Here is a 15,688-nt window from a genome sequence, read left to right as displayed (position 1 = left end):
AATTTAGTTTAAATCTCTAGTAAATTTTCAAGCTCAAATTAAACTCAATTTTAAAATGATAAGTGCAAAATTCGATTGGATTGAACTAAATATTTTAAAGTTTTCACTCGATTCATTGAGATATTTAAAATATTTAGACTCAATTAAATTAAATTAAACTATCATAATTAAAATTTAAATCTCAAATACATATTTAGTGGTTTTATTCAACTTGAAAATGAGATATGTAATATCTTTTTAAAATTAATGAATTTTTTTAACTCAATAACATTGAAGTTGTTTAATGTTTCAATTAATATCAAAACAATAATATATATATATAAGTAAAAATGTAATTTTCAATAAATTAGATTATGTTTGTGAGTCACTTGAATTAATTATTATTATTATTATTATTTAATTGCTTAAAATATTTAAATATAAATAATTAAAATAGGTTAATTTTAAATATTTTGCACATCAAATTTAAAGAACTCATCAGTTTTTTTTTTTACAAAATTAATTTACACGCAACACGTTCATTTTTCTATTTTTACAGTGTATTGTGTTGCGCGATGCAATTTACAGGCCTTGTATCACCAGGATAAATTTTTATTTACCTGAATATTTATCAAAATCGCAGGGTTGATCTGATAGCCAAAATTAAGTGGTCTTGGTTCCCAATCCTTCCTCCAAACATGTGGAAGGAGATCATTGCCTCATGTAGTTATTAGGTGGAGGAGGAAAGTGGGCCTACATCCACATTATAATTAAAAACTTGATTATTGCCAAAGGGTCAATTCAGGTGTTGTTCAACTTGAAAAGTTTTAAGTTGGAATTTCGTTATTAATTTTTTTTAATGAAATGGTATATTTGTGTTGAATTATTATATAATGCATGTATTTTATATATTCAAAATTAAGATATATTGGGACTAATATGCTCTTGTGATATATAATATGTTTTATTTATTTTAATTTTTCATAATCTAATTAAATGGAAAAATTATATATTCTAAAAATTAAAATTATAAATAAATTTTAAATTTTTAATATCATTTAAAAAAAAAAAGAAATTATACTTTTTTCAGGAAAGTGATTGTAGTAAAATTGAATTTCTGTAACTAAACGCCCAAAGTGAAACTATATATTTGGGAAAGTGAGTGGAAAATAATCCAAAAATTCTCTCTGTGTTTTTTTCTTCTTATTACCGTCATAATGGCAAAGTTAGAAGAAGGAGAAAAGAAGGAATGCAGAAAGTGGTGATTGTAGAAAAATAAGAGGCCGATCCATTAGCCAAAACATGTGCAATTAATGGCTTGACAAGTTTTGACGTGCAAAAGAATCTCTAGCATGCATATATCCAGTTGTTAAGCTTCACTGGTGGCTGATGTTGCCCATCAGGCTCAGGGATGGCTGGAATGGAACTATTCCTAACGAAAGCTCAACTGCATCTTAGCTGTATATTTTCTAATAATTCAAATTCCTCTTCTGTGCGTGCATGGATCCACTCCATCAAATATATATGAATTCAAAAGCAAAAAGACAATTTCCTTCCCATATATTGATATAATTTCAGTCTTCAGATGATATTGAGTTCATTTCTGAACCATTCCAAAAATATACAGAACGTCCAGAGTTTATAGCATGAGTTTTGTCACTATCCTGACACACCTGTGCCTCACCCATCCACCCATGTTAATAAATAATCCAAATTTCATATCTTTTTTTTTTTTTTTTTTTTTTGCTACGTAAACAAGAATGACATAAAATGCTTTTTTTTTTTATTGCAAAATTTTTCCTGGGAATTATAAGGTCAATTAATGGGAATGAGAAAACACACAAGGACTAGGACCTTAATTAACCGGTAATAATATGGCAATAATCTAATAAAACGGCAGTATCCATTTTGATGTGGATCAGATTTCACATATTATTGTTTCCCCAATCAATTAACATGCATGTGGCATGCGCCCTGTTATTATTATTATTATTATTATTATTATTATTATTATTATGAAAACCCATCCTATTGTTTGCATAGTCAGTTTGTTTCTATGACAAAAGATTTGCTGGCTTTGGACCATATATTCTCTTGCTAAACCTTATGTATCATTAGATCACGCTTTACTTGCTTAATCTTAATTATTCACAAACTATATGAAAGAGTGAAGAAGGAATGCACGTTCCAGATCAGTGGGCTCCTATTTCCCAGCATTTTTAGTCATTTTACAATGCGAGCTGATGCCTGGGATTTGGTCGATCCACCGAGCAAATCTTTAATGGGTAGAGGGTCCAACAGTACATAATACAAGATGTGGGCTCTCTGTAGTGCTTTAGCCCATGCCTCAGTTGGGCCAACTAGGGTTAGGCTAAATGGGCTAAATCTTTGCATCAGCTCTTCGCCTTACCTTTTTTTTTTCCTTTTTCTTTTCTTTTTTTTTTCACCACACCTTAACTACTACTCTCTTGCACATTCTAAATGCCAACATTAGACAACACAGCGTTTTATAATGCATAATAATAATAATAATAATAATAATATTATTATTATTATTATTATTATTGTTATTGCAGGGTATTGAAAAAAATTAAAAAAAAAAAAAAAAGAAAATTGAACTATAGCCCATATATATGTTATTTATTTTACCAACCTTGTTGGAGCATCAATTGGCCATATGAGTTTTGAAAGACGCTAGCACTTTCGAAAATTCCACTTCCGATGGCAGCCACATAACTAACTTTCATAAATAAATAACTCTAAAATATTGAAATTTTCACTCATATTTTTTTAATACATATTTTCTCTCCTCTTAATAAATATATAAAATCTGAGAATATGAGAAATCAGTTAGCATTGTTCTAGATAACACCAACGACGCATGAGCAAAAATCCCACGTGCTCATCCTCAAAATTACTTCTGGGATAATCAGCAAATAAAAAGGAAGATGCATGGCTTGTTATTGGTCCAAGTTTGTAGCGTAGACTCGTAGCAACAGTTTGACATTTCGTGACCATTTTTTTAAATAATAATAATAAAAAGAAGAAGAAGAAAAAAAAAAAAAAAAAAAAGAAAGAATTCGCGTTTGGAAATCTAATACGTATGATAATTGATAAACGCGTCCCTTTTTAGAGCGGGTCTACCGATTTTGATTTTACAACTTGGAATATCTACCTGGCTTTCGTTTCACATTTGCAACGATCTTTTAACTCTTTCTACTGCTACTAATTAATGGAATAAAATATATAATGTTGATTTTGGTTTTCTTAATTAATTATTCATTGCTGTCAATTCCTTTATTTTTTTACTTAGTAGTTTTCAATCTTTGGTTAATTAACGTCTCATCTGGGTTGCAACTAAAGTGAAAGAAAAGCAAGCGTGTGGAGACATTTAAGATGCTGTTTTCAGAGGGATCCAAAATAGGGTTCCGAAATTCTAAGTTCAATTGTTTTACTTCTCGAACGTCTGCTTACTTGGCAAGTTCATATCATCGATCGTTTCTTTTGTGAGTCTTAATTAATACATCACCATCTAACTTCAATTGAAAATTAATGTTTCTGTCTCTGTGACCTGAAAGTGATCGACAATAAAATCATAGTGGGAAGGATTTTGATTGAGTGTAGGATTTTTCTTACTTATATATTCATTCCCTTGTCTTCCACGTCCTTCAAGTTAGAAATTAAATGCGAATTAGGCCACTATTAATTAGTATAGTCCTCGATAAATTTATTTTTCTTGTGTTGTTTTAAAATATATAATTAGAGAGGAATAAGTTGTGATAATGTTTAATTGTTATACGAGTAAACGACTAACTTCGGATCACGTCAACCTATTTCCTAACTACATATCCTAATTAATTCTCAAAAAATTATATCAATCTGTTCAGTTTGTGGATAGATCAGGGATAATACTGCAACAAAAAAGCATAAACTTCTGCATGTATATTAAATTCCTTTCAGTCATATCTATTTACATTTGCAAATATATATTAATCATTCGACTCGAACACATTACTTGCAGTTTTGCTCCATTGATATTGGACAGCATATATAAAGAAGACAAAAAGCTTTTCTACTAATAAAATACAAGTTACCAAGATAACTGCATGAAATTTTATTGGGATAACTGCTAAAAAAATTCTATATTTTTAAAATTTTTGCAATTGCCAATTAAAACTTGAATTTTTTTAACTCCTATCAATTCTAATCTATCATTAACAAATCCATTATCTTACTAACGGAGGGCCACGTCAAATGCTATAGAGATGCCACATCAGTTGCCATGTCACACTATTGTAGGATACAATTGGTAAGAGTTAAAAAGTACAGTGTTTAATTGGTAATTTTTTTAGTATGAATATAATTGTAAAAAATTCATAAGTGTAGGTTTTTTTTGACAATTTTCTCAATCTATTTTAATTTATACAAAATTGCAAGTTACTTTTAAAATTGAGAGTTGATTAACTATTTGATTTGGATTAATTTACTTGACCTAAAAATGATTTAACACTAAAATATGATAAAATAGTTGTGAAAGAAATGAAAATGAAAATGAAAATGGAGATACCTAAAATGATACGAAAGGAAGTAACAATAAAAAATTTATAACTTTTAAATATTGATACGAAATTAATTTTGAGCATAATTGAATAGCAAAAAATGATTCATATAATCAATTAGAAACTTAATTATTATTATTATTATTGTATATATTTAATTAATTACATATAATTTTTATAGCAAATATTTAGGAAAATTTTATTTTTGAGTCTTTAAATTATTTTAGGGAAATTATCTACATAAAATATATTTATAGATAATAATTTATATTTTAATTAAATTATTAATTAAATCCTATGCTTTTTAACTTTTACTTATTATACCCTATCATTAGCACGGCGTGATAACTGATGTGACGTCTTCTTCAATGAAATAATAATTTTGTTAATGGTAGGATAGAATTGATAAGAATTAAAAAATTTAAAATTTAATTGATAATTTTTATAGTATGGGGTGAAATTATAAAAGTTTAAAAAATACAAATTTTTTTTTACAGCTATCCCAATTTTATTCATCTAAAGTGAATATTAGAGTTTCATCACTTGACGTGCATATATAGTATTTAATTTTTAATCGGCTTTTTTTTTCTTTGGTAATTAAATTAGTAGTTTTTTTTATAATTAGTTTTGATTGGGATTTGAATCAACTTCATAGTTTGAGGATGAATTTAGTATTAGTGAATCAAATCTCATCAGTAAATTAATATGTTAATTGATAGGAATTAGAATATAGGGAAAAACTCAAATTAAAAGTCTTCAACTACTATTTTAAAAAGGAAAAAATATATATTAATAGTTTTTTTAATATATAAATTGAAAAAAACTATTTAATATTCTATATATATATATATATATGTACTTAAAATATTTTATAATTTTCTTAAATTGAAATTTTATCTTTTGATGTTACATTATTAGAGTAAATGCATATTCTTTGATAATATTATAAGTCGAATAGGCGTTCAACAAAAGCGCATTTAAAAATTTTTGGTCCTTGAGGTCAGTTTGACCGGCAGATCCTTCCTACAAGCTTCGCAGTTCCGTATTATTATGACCGAGAAGCTTATATTATTATAAAATTAGCTACGCCGAGACAATGGGAAAGCAACATTGTCAAAAGCAGATCATGGGAGCTGCCTTCTATTTTATATATAAATATAGTGAGATGGAGCAGGTGAGTTTCTCCTTCTTTCCTATTATTTAATCAGTATCTATAATTCTATATATCCACCCAATTCTTCTTCAAAGTAGCTTCTCAACGGCACTTTTTCAAAATGAGAAGCGAAGACAATTCCGACTCTGAGAGCATAGCCAGCGACCGCACTGCCTTTAGCGGGCCTCTAGGAGGACCTCCTCTCACCAAAAAGCGATCTTCCAAGAAGAGCGCCAGGTTCAACATTCCTCCCGAAACCACCACCACCACCACCATCAGTAACTCCGATGACGACCCCTCCTCCTATGTTGAGATTACTCTTGACATTCGCGATGACTCCGTCGCCGTCCACAGCGTTCACCCAGCTAATGAGGACCCCGAATTCGCTTTGCTTGCCAGGAAGACTCTTGAGAACAAGTCGTCTTCTTTCCGATCCTCCTTGTTTCGTAACACTTCCTCCCATATCAAACAGGTATCACAAGAGCTCAAACGTTTTGCTTCCCTATCAAGGAGGCCTTCTTCCGCTAGACGATTTGATAGGACCAAGTCAGCCGCCGCCCACGCGTTGAAGGGCCTCAAGTTCATCGCAGCCAAAACTGGACCCTCTGGAAATGGATGGCCTGCGGTTGAGAAGAGATTTCAGGAACTTACGGTCTCCACCAACGGCCTCCTTCACTGTTCCTCATTCGGGGAATGCATAGGTATAGCCATCTCCATCAACAAAATAACTAATATTTTGATCCAAGTATTTTCTCTTCCGCTATCAAATATCAAATACCAAATGTTATATAGTAATTTTTTTTATCAACCACGGTGACAGGCATGAACAAGGAATCAAAGGAATTTGCTGGTGAATTGTTTCGCGCACTTGCTCGAAGGCATAACATAAATGGCGATTCCATTAACAGGGCACAGCTTAAAGAGTTCTGGGATCAGATCTCAGATGAAAGCTTCGATTCCAGGCTCCAAATCTTCTTTGACATGTATATATACCAATCCTTCAAGTTTAGAAAGCTTCACATAAATTGCTTTCCCGCTGGCAATAAATGTTTTAATATATTGAATCCATGCAGGGTCGATACAGACGCTGATGGAAGAATCACAGAAGAAGAAGTGACAGAGGTAAAATTATAAAGTGAATAATTAATTAGTCAACGGGGACTCCTTCAAACCAAACTGGAAATCCATAATTAAGAATATGGATATATATTTTTTTTTTCATTACAAATGCAATAAGTAAAACTTTTGGCTAACTACATCAAGCTTCCAATGAATATTGTAGATTATAAGCTTAAGTGCTTCGGCAAACAAACTCTCCAACATTCAGAAACAAGCTAAGGAGTATGCAGCGTTAATTATGGAAGAATTAGACCCAGATAACGCTGGATACATCATGGTCCGTACATAAGTATCTCTTTCACATGTTTCTTTGTCTTTAATTAACCCCAATTTTTCTCTTGCTCAGTGTTTGATCGCTACTGCTGATTCTTTACAGATTTATAACCTGGAAACACTGTTATTGCAAGCTCCCAGCCAGTCCGTCAGGGTTGGAGATAGTCGAGTTTTGAGTCAACTACTGAGTCAGAAACTCAAGCCTACACAGGAGAACAATCCATTAAAAAGATGGTTCCAGAAGGCCAAGTACTTTTTATTGGATAACTGGCAGAGGATGTGGATTATGGCGTTGTGGCTTGGAATTGTAGCTGGTTTATTTACATACAAGTTTATACAATATAAGAATAAGGCCGTATACGATATAATGGGTTATTGCGTTTGTGTTGCCAAAGGAGGGGCAGAGACCCTTAAATTCAACATGGCCTTGATTTTACTGCCAGTCTGCCGGAACACCATTACTTGGCTCAGAAACAAGACCAAGTTGGGAGTAGCTGTGCCTTTCGATGACAATCTGAATTTCCATAAGGTAATCTAATCATATGAATATGTTCAAGGTGCAGTAGTTATTTTTAGATTGAAAATATAAAATTGGCTTCTTTATTATTACTTTGATGTGATATATTTTTACCAGGTGATTGCAGTTGGAATTGCAATTGGGGTAGGACTGCATGCAGGCGCTCACTTAACGTGTGATTTCCCGAGGCTTCTTCATGCGACTGAAGAGGAATACGAGCCTATGAGACCTTACTTCGGGGATGAACAACCACCAAATTACTGGTGGTTTGTGAAAGGCGTAGAGGGTGTCACCGGTATTATAATGGTGGTGCTAATGGCTATAGCATTCACTTTAGCCACTCCTTGGTTTAGGCGTAATAAGCTCAACCTTCCAAAACCCCTCAAGAAACTCACCGGCTTCAATGCCTTCTGGTATTCTCACCATCTATTCGTCATCGTCTACACTCTACTCATAGTCCATGGCATTTACCTCTACCTCACAAAAAAATGGTATCAGAAAACGGTGCGTCCTAGCTCCTTCCACACTTCTTACTGCAACCTCTTTTAATGTGATCTTTTTCACGAATGCTTGACAATATCCATTTCTAATTCTCCACCGCAGACATGGATGTATCTGGCAGTGCCAATAATCCTTTATGCATGTGAAAGGCTGATTAGAGCTTTTAGATCAAGCATCAAGTCCGTTAAGATTCTTAAGGTAATACATCATTACATGTTGCTTGTGCTAGTAATTTCCAATTGAAATTGTAAGAATTAATTAATTCCATAAACGCACTCTAGGTTGCTGTATATCATGGAAATGTCTTGGCATTGCACATGTCGAAGCCACAGGGCTTCAAATACAAGAGTGGACAGTACATGTTTGTCAATTGCGCTGCGGTTTCTCCCTTCGAATGGTAAGTTAGTAACATATTGCATTATAGGCCATGCCACTCACTATTAAAAGCTATAAACACTAAAGCAATTATAATTCGGCACGCACTACGCAGGCACCCATTTTCTATCACGTCAGCACCAGGAGATGACTACCTTAGCGTGCACATTCGAACACTGGGAGACTGGACACGGCAACTCAAAACTGTTTTCTCTGAGGTCTGTTATTAGTTAACAACTAATCTATATATCTAATTTTTAGAATGCCAACCAACCGTCTAATCTCCTCTATTATGTTTGAACTGGTTGTTAGGTTTGTCAGCCTCCAGCTGCTGGCAAGAGTGGACTACTAAGAGCTGAGGGCACGCAAGGCGGGAACGACCCTAGGTAACGTAATTAAGAATCCTACTATTCTGTGGTTTTTAATGGATCGATTTGTTATATATGTGCTCTTTGGGCATTGCAATGATGTATAGTGTAAATGAAATGAATGAACAGCTTCCCAAAGATATTGATCGACGGTCCATATGGAGCTCCGGCTCAGGACTACAAGAAATACGACGTGGTGCTGTTGGTAGGGCTTGGCATTGGTGCCACGCCCATGATCAGCATTGTAAAGGACATCATCAATAACATGAAGGAAGAAGATGGTCGTGAGACAGCCTTAGAGGGTGGGAGAGCAACTCCTAATAATAATTATAATAGTAAGACGAGAAAAGCCTACTTCTATTGGGTGACGAGGGAACAAGGTTCGTTCGAGTGGTTCAAAGGGATAATGAACGAGGTAGCTGAAATGGACGATAAGGGGGTGATAGAGCTGCACAACTACTGCACCAGCGTGTATGAAGAAGGGGACGCCAGGTCAGCCCTGATTGCAATGCTCCAGTCGCTCCACCATGCAAAGAATGGTGTGGATGTGGTTTCTGGCACCCGAGTCAAATCGCACTTTGCCAAGCCTAACTGGCGCCAAGTCTACAAGAAAATAGCTCTCCATCATCCAGATGCAAGAATTGGTTGGTTCACCTACCCATCCACTTGCTTGCATTTGTTGACATATTATTTAGCACAATTTACTTTACTTTTAAGGCAAATTATGACCAAAAATATAATTGCAGGAGTTTTCTACTGTGGGGCACCAGCACTCACGAAAGAGCTAAGGCAACTGGCTTTGGACTTCTCTCACCGGACCTCCACTAAGTTCGATTTTCATAAAGAGAACTTTTGAGGGACACCCATGTACAGTATTGCAATTAACACCGACTGAAGCTTCGTGACTCTGAGTGGCGTACAACGTCATCAATCCATCAGCAATTGTTCGTTAATTAATTTTTGTTTCTTTGATTTAGTTTTACTAGGTATATATACCAAGTCGATAATCATCCTTCCAATTAAAGAGAGTGGTGATGATATAGATATAGATAATAAATAAGCTCATCATTCGGTTGTATTCATTAAAAGAACTCAAGCTTAATAGTCTACATGTGATTCGTGCCATATAGATAAGAATTACTGTTACCAAATGCTAAATTTTCAAACTAGCATGGGATTTTGCATTCTTGAAATTTGTAATAATGGCCCTTAAAACTCTTTGAGACAAATAGATGGCAATAATGCCCCTCGGAAAGCAATTTAATTTCATTGGGACGCAAGTATTTCATTTTGTCATGATGACCAAATCTACGAGTCAAAGAAGATTTAATTGTATTTGCGCCTGAGCCATCGATCAAGAAAACTCATTGACATGTAACCAAAATAAAGGAAAGAAAAAGAAAACTCATTGACAAATCTCAAATTGTGCTCATCTGTATCATATCCTATAAATAGAAATGTTCAATTAGAGTGTGAAATACAACTCTCCTAGAAGCCTAACCTTTGGGAAGTTTGCGTGGACAAAATCAAAATGACTATCTCCATAAATAAAAATTAATTTCACCATTAAGCAATTGGAGAGAATTTTAGCCAAATATGAAAAGGTTTTTCTTTCTATATAATGGAAGAAAACCTACCCACTAGTACAACAAATTCTACCGAACCCAGAGACTTGCGTATGTTGATATGCTAATAACCATTCATTGAATTTGAAGCTAGTTTTGAACGATAGCCTTTTATGACCATGACCTATCGACATTTCTATAGTGTATATGGAAAGTACTGTACTGCTAAACGCCGCGTACAGGGGGTTGGCTTCTTCCTCGATTAATTTGCATCCTAATTATCCAATTAATCCAGCCTGCAATTCTCGTGAATTTTCAAAACTGACGTGATTAGGATTAATAATATAAATAATATTTTAGGATCAATTTCTATTAAACTAATTTTTTTTACTCATGTTATGTCCTTATTATACGTGTTTTGTAATTTAATTTTCTTTATGTGAAATTAAAAAAAAAAAATTCTTCATACTAATTAACTAATAAATTTTAAAATTAATAAAAAAAATTTTATTAGATTTAATAATTCCATAAAACTAAAAAAAAATAAAGTAAACGTTTAAAATTAAGAGTATGATTGTACATCAGAAGTTAATTTGACAAAATAGACCTTGCAAATCAAGAGTCTTTTTCGGTACGCGAACTCTATCCAAAATAAAATTAGCATGAAAATTTACATTATAGATTTAGTGTAAGTACTTTAGAGAGAAATTTTCGAATTTTATGATTCTAAAAAAAATTTAAAACACAATTATTATACATACAATAATTTTATTATACATTAGAATACATTCAGAATTGCATTGAATATTCTCCTTTTTCTTTCTTTTTCATTACGGTCGGCCAATTGTCTTCGTATTGACCAACAAAAATATCATGAAAAACAAGTTCTTTGTAATTTTTCTCCTTAAGATCCAAGAAAGTATTACAGATTGACTCGGCCATAAAGAAAGAAAAACAAAAAGTTAATTAGCCAGAACCAAGAGGTCAAATAGGGAGCCCGTCGTGCACGCTTCAGATTCATCTGTTATGTCATATGTGAACTGGCAACCACTCAGACCCACAACCATTCAACCAATTGCTCTTTTTCAAGTTGACCAACTCAATAATTTTTTTAAGCTAGTAAGAGAAATATCAATTTTTACCATTTTATTCTCGTCCATATGCCGCTTATATTTCTAATGCTTACCATTGCTTGCTATGAAGTGGAGAGAGAACGGAAGAGTTTTCACACAGAGAAGGAAACAAAAAAACGTCATGCAGCAGTGCATTCGCTTGCTATGTAAATGCATATACCATCTCAATCTGCATTTTCCTCAACAAATGAACTTTGCAGTAACTATATTTATCTGACATCCCATGATCATCTTGTATTTCCACATATTTTATCTTAGCATACTCATTTATGTGGTAAATTTTAGAATATTTTTTGTATGCTTCTTTACTCATAAAAATGTGATCCTTTTATGAAATCAGAAGAATAAACCTCCCATAATTATGACAAGTAGAGAATAATCTCCCCATTTATGTTACAGTTACAGAATTAACCCCAACCTATAGCCTAACTTCAAGATTAATCACATCCAAAAATTATCATAATTAAAACTCCAATCTCTCAAAACCCTTAAAATCTAAGAAGTTTGTTAGTTTTCACATTATAAATGGCACTTAGAATCTTCAACACGTATATCATAAAACTTGGCCCCGTTTAAAGTAATGTGGATGCGTTTCACAGCAAACTTCAAAAGAGAATGTCAAGGTAACCATCTGGATTCTGTTCTTCAAGATTTTTTTTTTTTTTTTTTTTTTTTTTGGGGGGGGGGGGGGGGGTTGTGGGGTGGAGGAGCGAGGGGAAGAAGAAGATTCTGTTCTTCAAGTTAAATTAGAACAGAAGGATTGTAGAACATGACATTCTATGCATTAAAACATGACTACATGTGCAATGTACAGCAGGTTAATTACCAAGATAATTATCAAAGTCAGAATAGAAAATTTGTAGGCTTATAGCATACTTAACAGCACCTTCCAATGTTTCAAGGGCAGAGAAGAGAGAAAAGATTATTCAACTTTAAAGCCTAAACATTAAGCCAAAAGATAATCTAAAATTAAATAAGAACCAAGAATCAAGCAAAAACAGTGGTTCAGAAATCATATATGTCTTTACAAAGCAGAATTAGCAAAAATATCAACGGAAAAACATTATCACTAGTTACGTCTTTTTTATTGACTCTTCTTCAGGCTGTCACCACCTGTTCTACCAGAAAGGGTAGGAGATGAATCAACATCATTACAGTCACCAGCATGATTGCTAGGAGAGGATGCAACCATTGTGACATCAGTGGAGTACTTTTTTATTCTCAAGGAAATAAGGATGCTGGATACAATACCAAGTATGGGAAATAGGTAAGACCACACCTTAGATTTCTGAGACCCAGATGTTGAAGCAACAGCAGCACCAGCAAGGCTGCCTATGGATGTGTTCTGTAAGATCATGGGCAGACAACCAATGACTGTAGGGAGCAGGAAATCCACTAGGAACCCAACTTTTGTCGCAGCTAGGGCATAGTTGATTACATAAGAGGGCATGGGAGAGAAGCGTGCAAGCAGTACAAATCTCCAACCATCTCGTTCAACTCCTCTAGAAAGGAGATGGAAATATCTGTTTCTCTGTGCCCATTCCATGGCTGAACTTGAACTCTTGAAAACTAACCTAAACAAATCCACAACGTCAAAGAAGACCAAAGGGGTAGTTCATTCAGACTAACAATGCCAAGTAAAAACACATACTAACACAGAAAACGTGAAATCCTCAGAAAAGTATGTTCACTTACTTTAAAATTTGCAAAAGGTACATAGACAGTTAGTTGCTGCACTGACCACTGCCTGCTAGCCATTGGACAAGTAGCCCAGTGGTCATGCGCTTGCCTTGTAGTGCAGGAGGTCAGGGATCAAAACCTGACAACCCCATCCCCTCTAACGATTTCCAAAGTACCAAAGAAAAAATAACCTAACTCCAGCCCTTACCAGATCTTTATGCTTGACCATCCCAATCTAATCATATGACCAAATGTCAAGCAAAAGGAATGATCTGGGTTCTGTTCATGGACCATATGAACCACAACCTGTGAATGTATTAAACCTAAATCCTACTTCAACACGATAAAGTACTTCCTTTATCAACAACAAAATAAACTTCATAATAACTTGAAAATGAGCTAAATTAAACCGGAGAACAATAAGACCGACTAGAACTTTAAACCAAAACCCAATACCTTAAAAAAGAAAAATTATTAGGTGCACCTGATGCACATACATCATCCCTCACAATCATGCGAGACCCACTCTCTATATTATAGGGAGGACCCACTTTTCTGTTAGAGAGGAAACACCATTTATTTTAGTGCTTCCAATATATCTAATAATTAGCCCTTAAAAAGGGAAGGGGCAGGGGGAACTTACACTCCCACGCACATATTAGACCAAATGTTCCGAGAAGCATATACGGAAAGACCTGTCCTAGAAAATCTTGTTACTGTGATAAATATTCAAAATTACCACTATCATCAGCATTTTTTATGACACGTAACTGACTACCTGATTTGCAAATGAGTTACAATTGTTAATGGAACCTAATAGTTGAGTGTCATCTGAGAGGCATATTACAGTGCATTGGTTTTAGCCATCACATGCTGCACAATTTCCCCCTAAATCCTAATTTTTATCCAAGAAAGCAAAGAGAGTAATATATTTTGTAATAAAAAATTCCTTCTTGCTCTCATTTTATATCTTTTCCCTTGTCTTTCTATTCCTACAGTAAATAAAATGCTTGATTCTACAGGCTACAAGTTGAAAATTCTAGTTGAAATCAGACATTCACACCTAGCACACAACATAATTTAGTTAGAATTTCCAATTCCTAGTATTTTGGAAGAGCTATAATGAGAGCTATAATTTAGTATGAATTTCCAATTCCTAGTATTCATACCTAGCACACAACATAATCTACCGCTAGTAGCCACAAGCATGGGGAAACGAGGAATATGATATTGATGCCTGATTGTAGAAAACAGAAATATACTGAGATGCAAGGAACATGATTACAATATGCCGTTGCTGTTTCGCAAGCAGGAGCCCTCATAGAGCAAGATAGGACAGAATCGAATAGTTTAAAGAAAAGTTTTCTATTAAAAAAAACTACGATTCATAGTTATGAAAAAAAAAAAAAAAAAAAAAAAAAAAAACCTGCCGATCCAGAAGGAGAGGGAAGCCCCTAAGACCTTGGCGGAAAAGACGCAGAGGACAGCAGGTAAGAATCCGAAAAGTAAAGAAGCGCCAGCCTCGAAGAAAACAGCGTAGGGCAAGCAGAGCGCGAGAGTAAGCGTGTGAATCCCAACATAAACAGGCATCGCCCACATCCCCAACCGATCGGACCATAGAGCAAACACCTGGAGAGCAGCGTCTTTATCCCATCCCAATTGCTTGCTCAATTCCCTGAATATTCCAACGATCCCCACTACTACTGCTACCTTCCACCATTTCGGCATCGTTCTCGGCTGCACCCAATAATTTCCCCTCACTCTCGCCAACCTTAATTTGTTTTGCAGTTACAAACAAACCGTTGCAAGGGACTAAAGCACAAAACATTAAACCCAACCTGAAAAGGCCTTTTTGTTTCGTCGGCTGTTAATGCACAAAATGGACCTCGTAGTATGTAGGTTATTTTGTGCGGCCCATACTAATAAAATACAACGTTATTTCTAGTATTAACAAGCTCTAACATGATTAATAAAATACAACGTTATTTTTTTATTTATTTTTTAATATGATTAATAAATAAAAAATTATTTATACTAAAAATATATTCAATTTTAATTTATAATAATATATAACTATTATACTTATAAATTATAAATAAAATTTTTTTTAATAATTATTAAAATCATTTAATCAATTTAAAAGTAAATAAAATTCAATTATTAGTTACTTATAGAGAATTTATGAATTTTATGTAATTTTATGTATATAAATTATTTAATTTTATTGATTAATGGTTATTAGATTCAAATAAAGATCAAAATCAGATTAAATAACTTAAAAATAAATATAAATTAAAAAACTAATCAAAACTAAAAAACTGATAAATTTAAATCGAATCAAACAGAAATAGAACGGTTTGCTTCAATTCATTTTTTATTCATTTCAGTTTAGTTTGATTTCTAAAATATAATAATTCAATTAATTCAATTTTAATGATTCGATTCTGTTCTATTCGAATCAAATGC

General features: G+C 33.5%; 2 protein-coding genes across 2 annotated transcripts; one reads left to right on the top strand and one right to left on the bottom strand.

Annotated features, from left to right (window-relative positions):
• The first annotated feature begins 5,641 nt into the window (after positions 1–5,641).
• On the top strand, positions 5,642–9,995 carry LOC110638810 (respiratory burst oxidase homolog protein D). The gene is made up of 12 exons (XM_021789496.2): positions 5,642–6,392; positions 6,512–6,674; positions 6,765–6,813; positions 6,974–7,087; positions 7,187–7,612; positions 7,718–8,104; positions 8,204–8,299; positions 8,383–8,498; positions 8,592–8,694; positions 8,789–8,862; positions 8,974–9,488; positions 9,591–9,995. Exons 1-12 carry the CDS (start codon positions 5,813–5,815, stop codon positions 9,698–9,700), a joined length of 2,733 nt encoding a protein of 910 aa, XP_021645188.2. The 5' UTR covers positions 5,642–5,812; the 3' UTR covers positions 9,701–9,995.
• Positions 9,996–12,488: 2,493 nt separating this feature from the next.
• Positions 12,489–15,083, bottom strand: LOC110638805 (uncharacterized). The gene is made up of 2 exons (XM_021789487.2): positions 14,649–15,083; positions 12,489–13,116 (listed from the first exon to the last, which is right to left on the bottom strand). The coding sequence occupies exons 1-2, from the start codon at positions 14,948–14,950 to the stop codon at positions 12,627–12,629; spliced, it is 792 nt and encodes a 263-aa protein (XP_021645179.1). The 5' UTR covers positions 14,951–15,083; the 3' UTR covers positions 12,489–12,626.
• Positions 15,084–15,688: the final 605 nt, after the last annotated feature.

This window comes from Hevea brasiliensis, chromosome 3, assembly GCF_030052815.1.
Source record: "Hevea brasiliensis isolate MT/VB/25A 57/8 chromosome 3, ASM3005281v1, whole genome shotgun sequence".
In the NCBI taxonomy this organism is placed as follows: Eukaryota; Viridiplantae; Streptophyta; class Magnoliopsida; order Malpighiales; family Euphorbiaceae; genus Hevea; species Hevea brasiliensis.
Note: the sequence above shows the minus strand (reverse complement) of the source record. Positions and strands in the feature narration are given on the sequence as shown.

Coding starts and splice junctions, on each gene's coding strand:
- LOC110638810 (XM_021789496.2), top strand. CDS start 5,813: ATGAGAAGCGAAGACAATTCCGACTCTGAGAGCATAGCCAGCGACCGC. Junction 6,675..6,764: donor CTCCAAATCTTCTTTGACAT/GTATATATACCA, acceptor GAATCCATGCAG/GGTCGATACAGACGCTGATG. Junction 9,489..9,590: donor TCATCCAGATGCAAGAATTG/GTTGGTTCACCT, acceptor ATATAATTGCAG/GAGTTTTCTACTGTGGGGCA.
- LOC110638805 (XM_021789487.2), bottom strand. CDS start 14,950: ATGCCGAAATGGTGGAAGGTAGCAGTAGTAGTGGGGATCGTTGGAATA. Junction 13,117..14,648: donor CTCTCCTTCTGGATCGGCAG/GTTTTTTTTTTT, acceptor GGATTTGTTTAG/GTTAGTTTTCAAGAGTTCAA.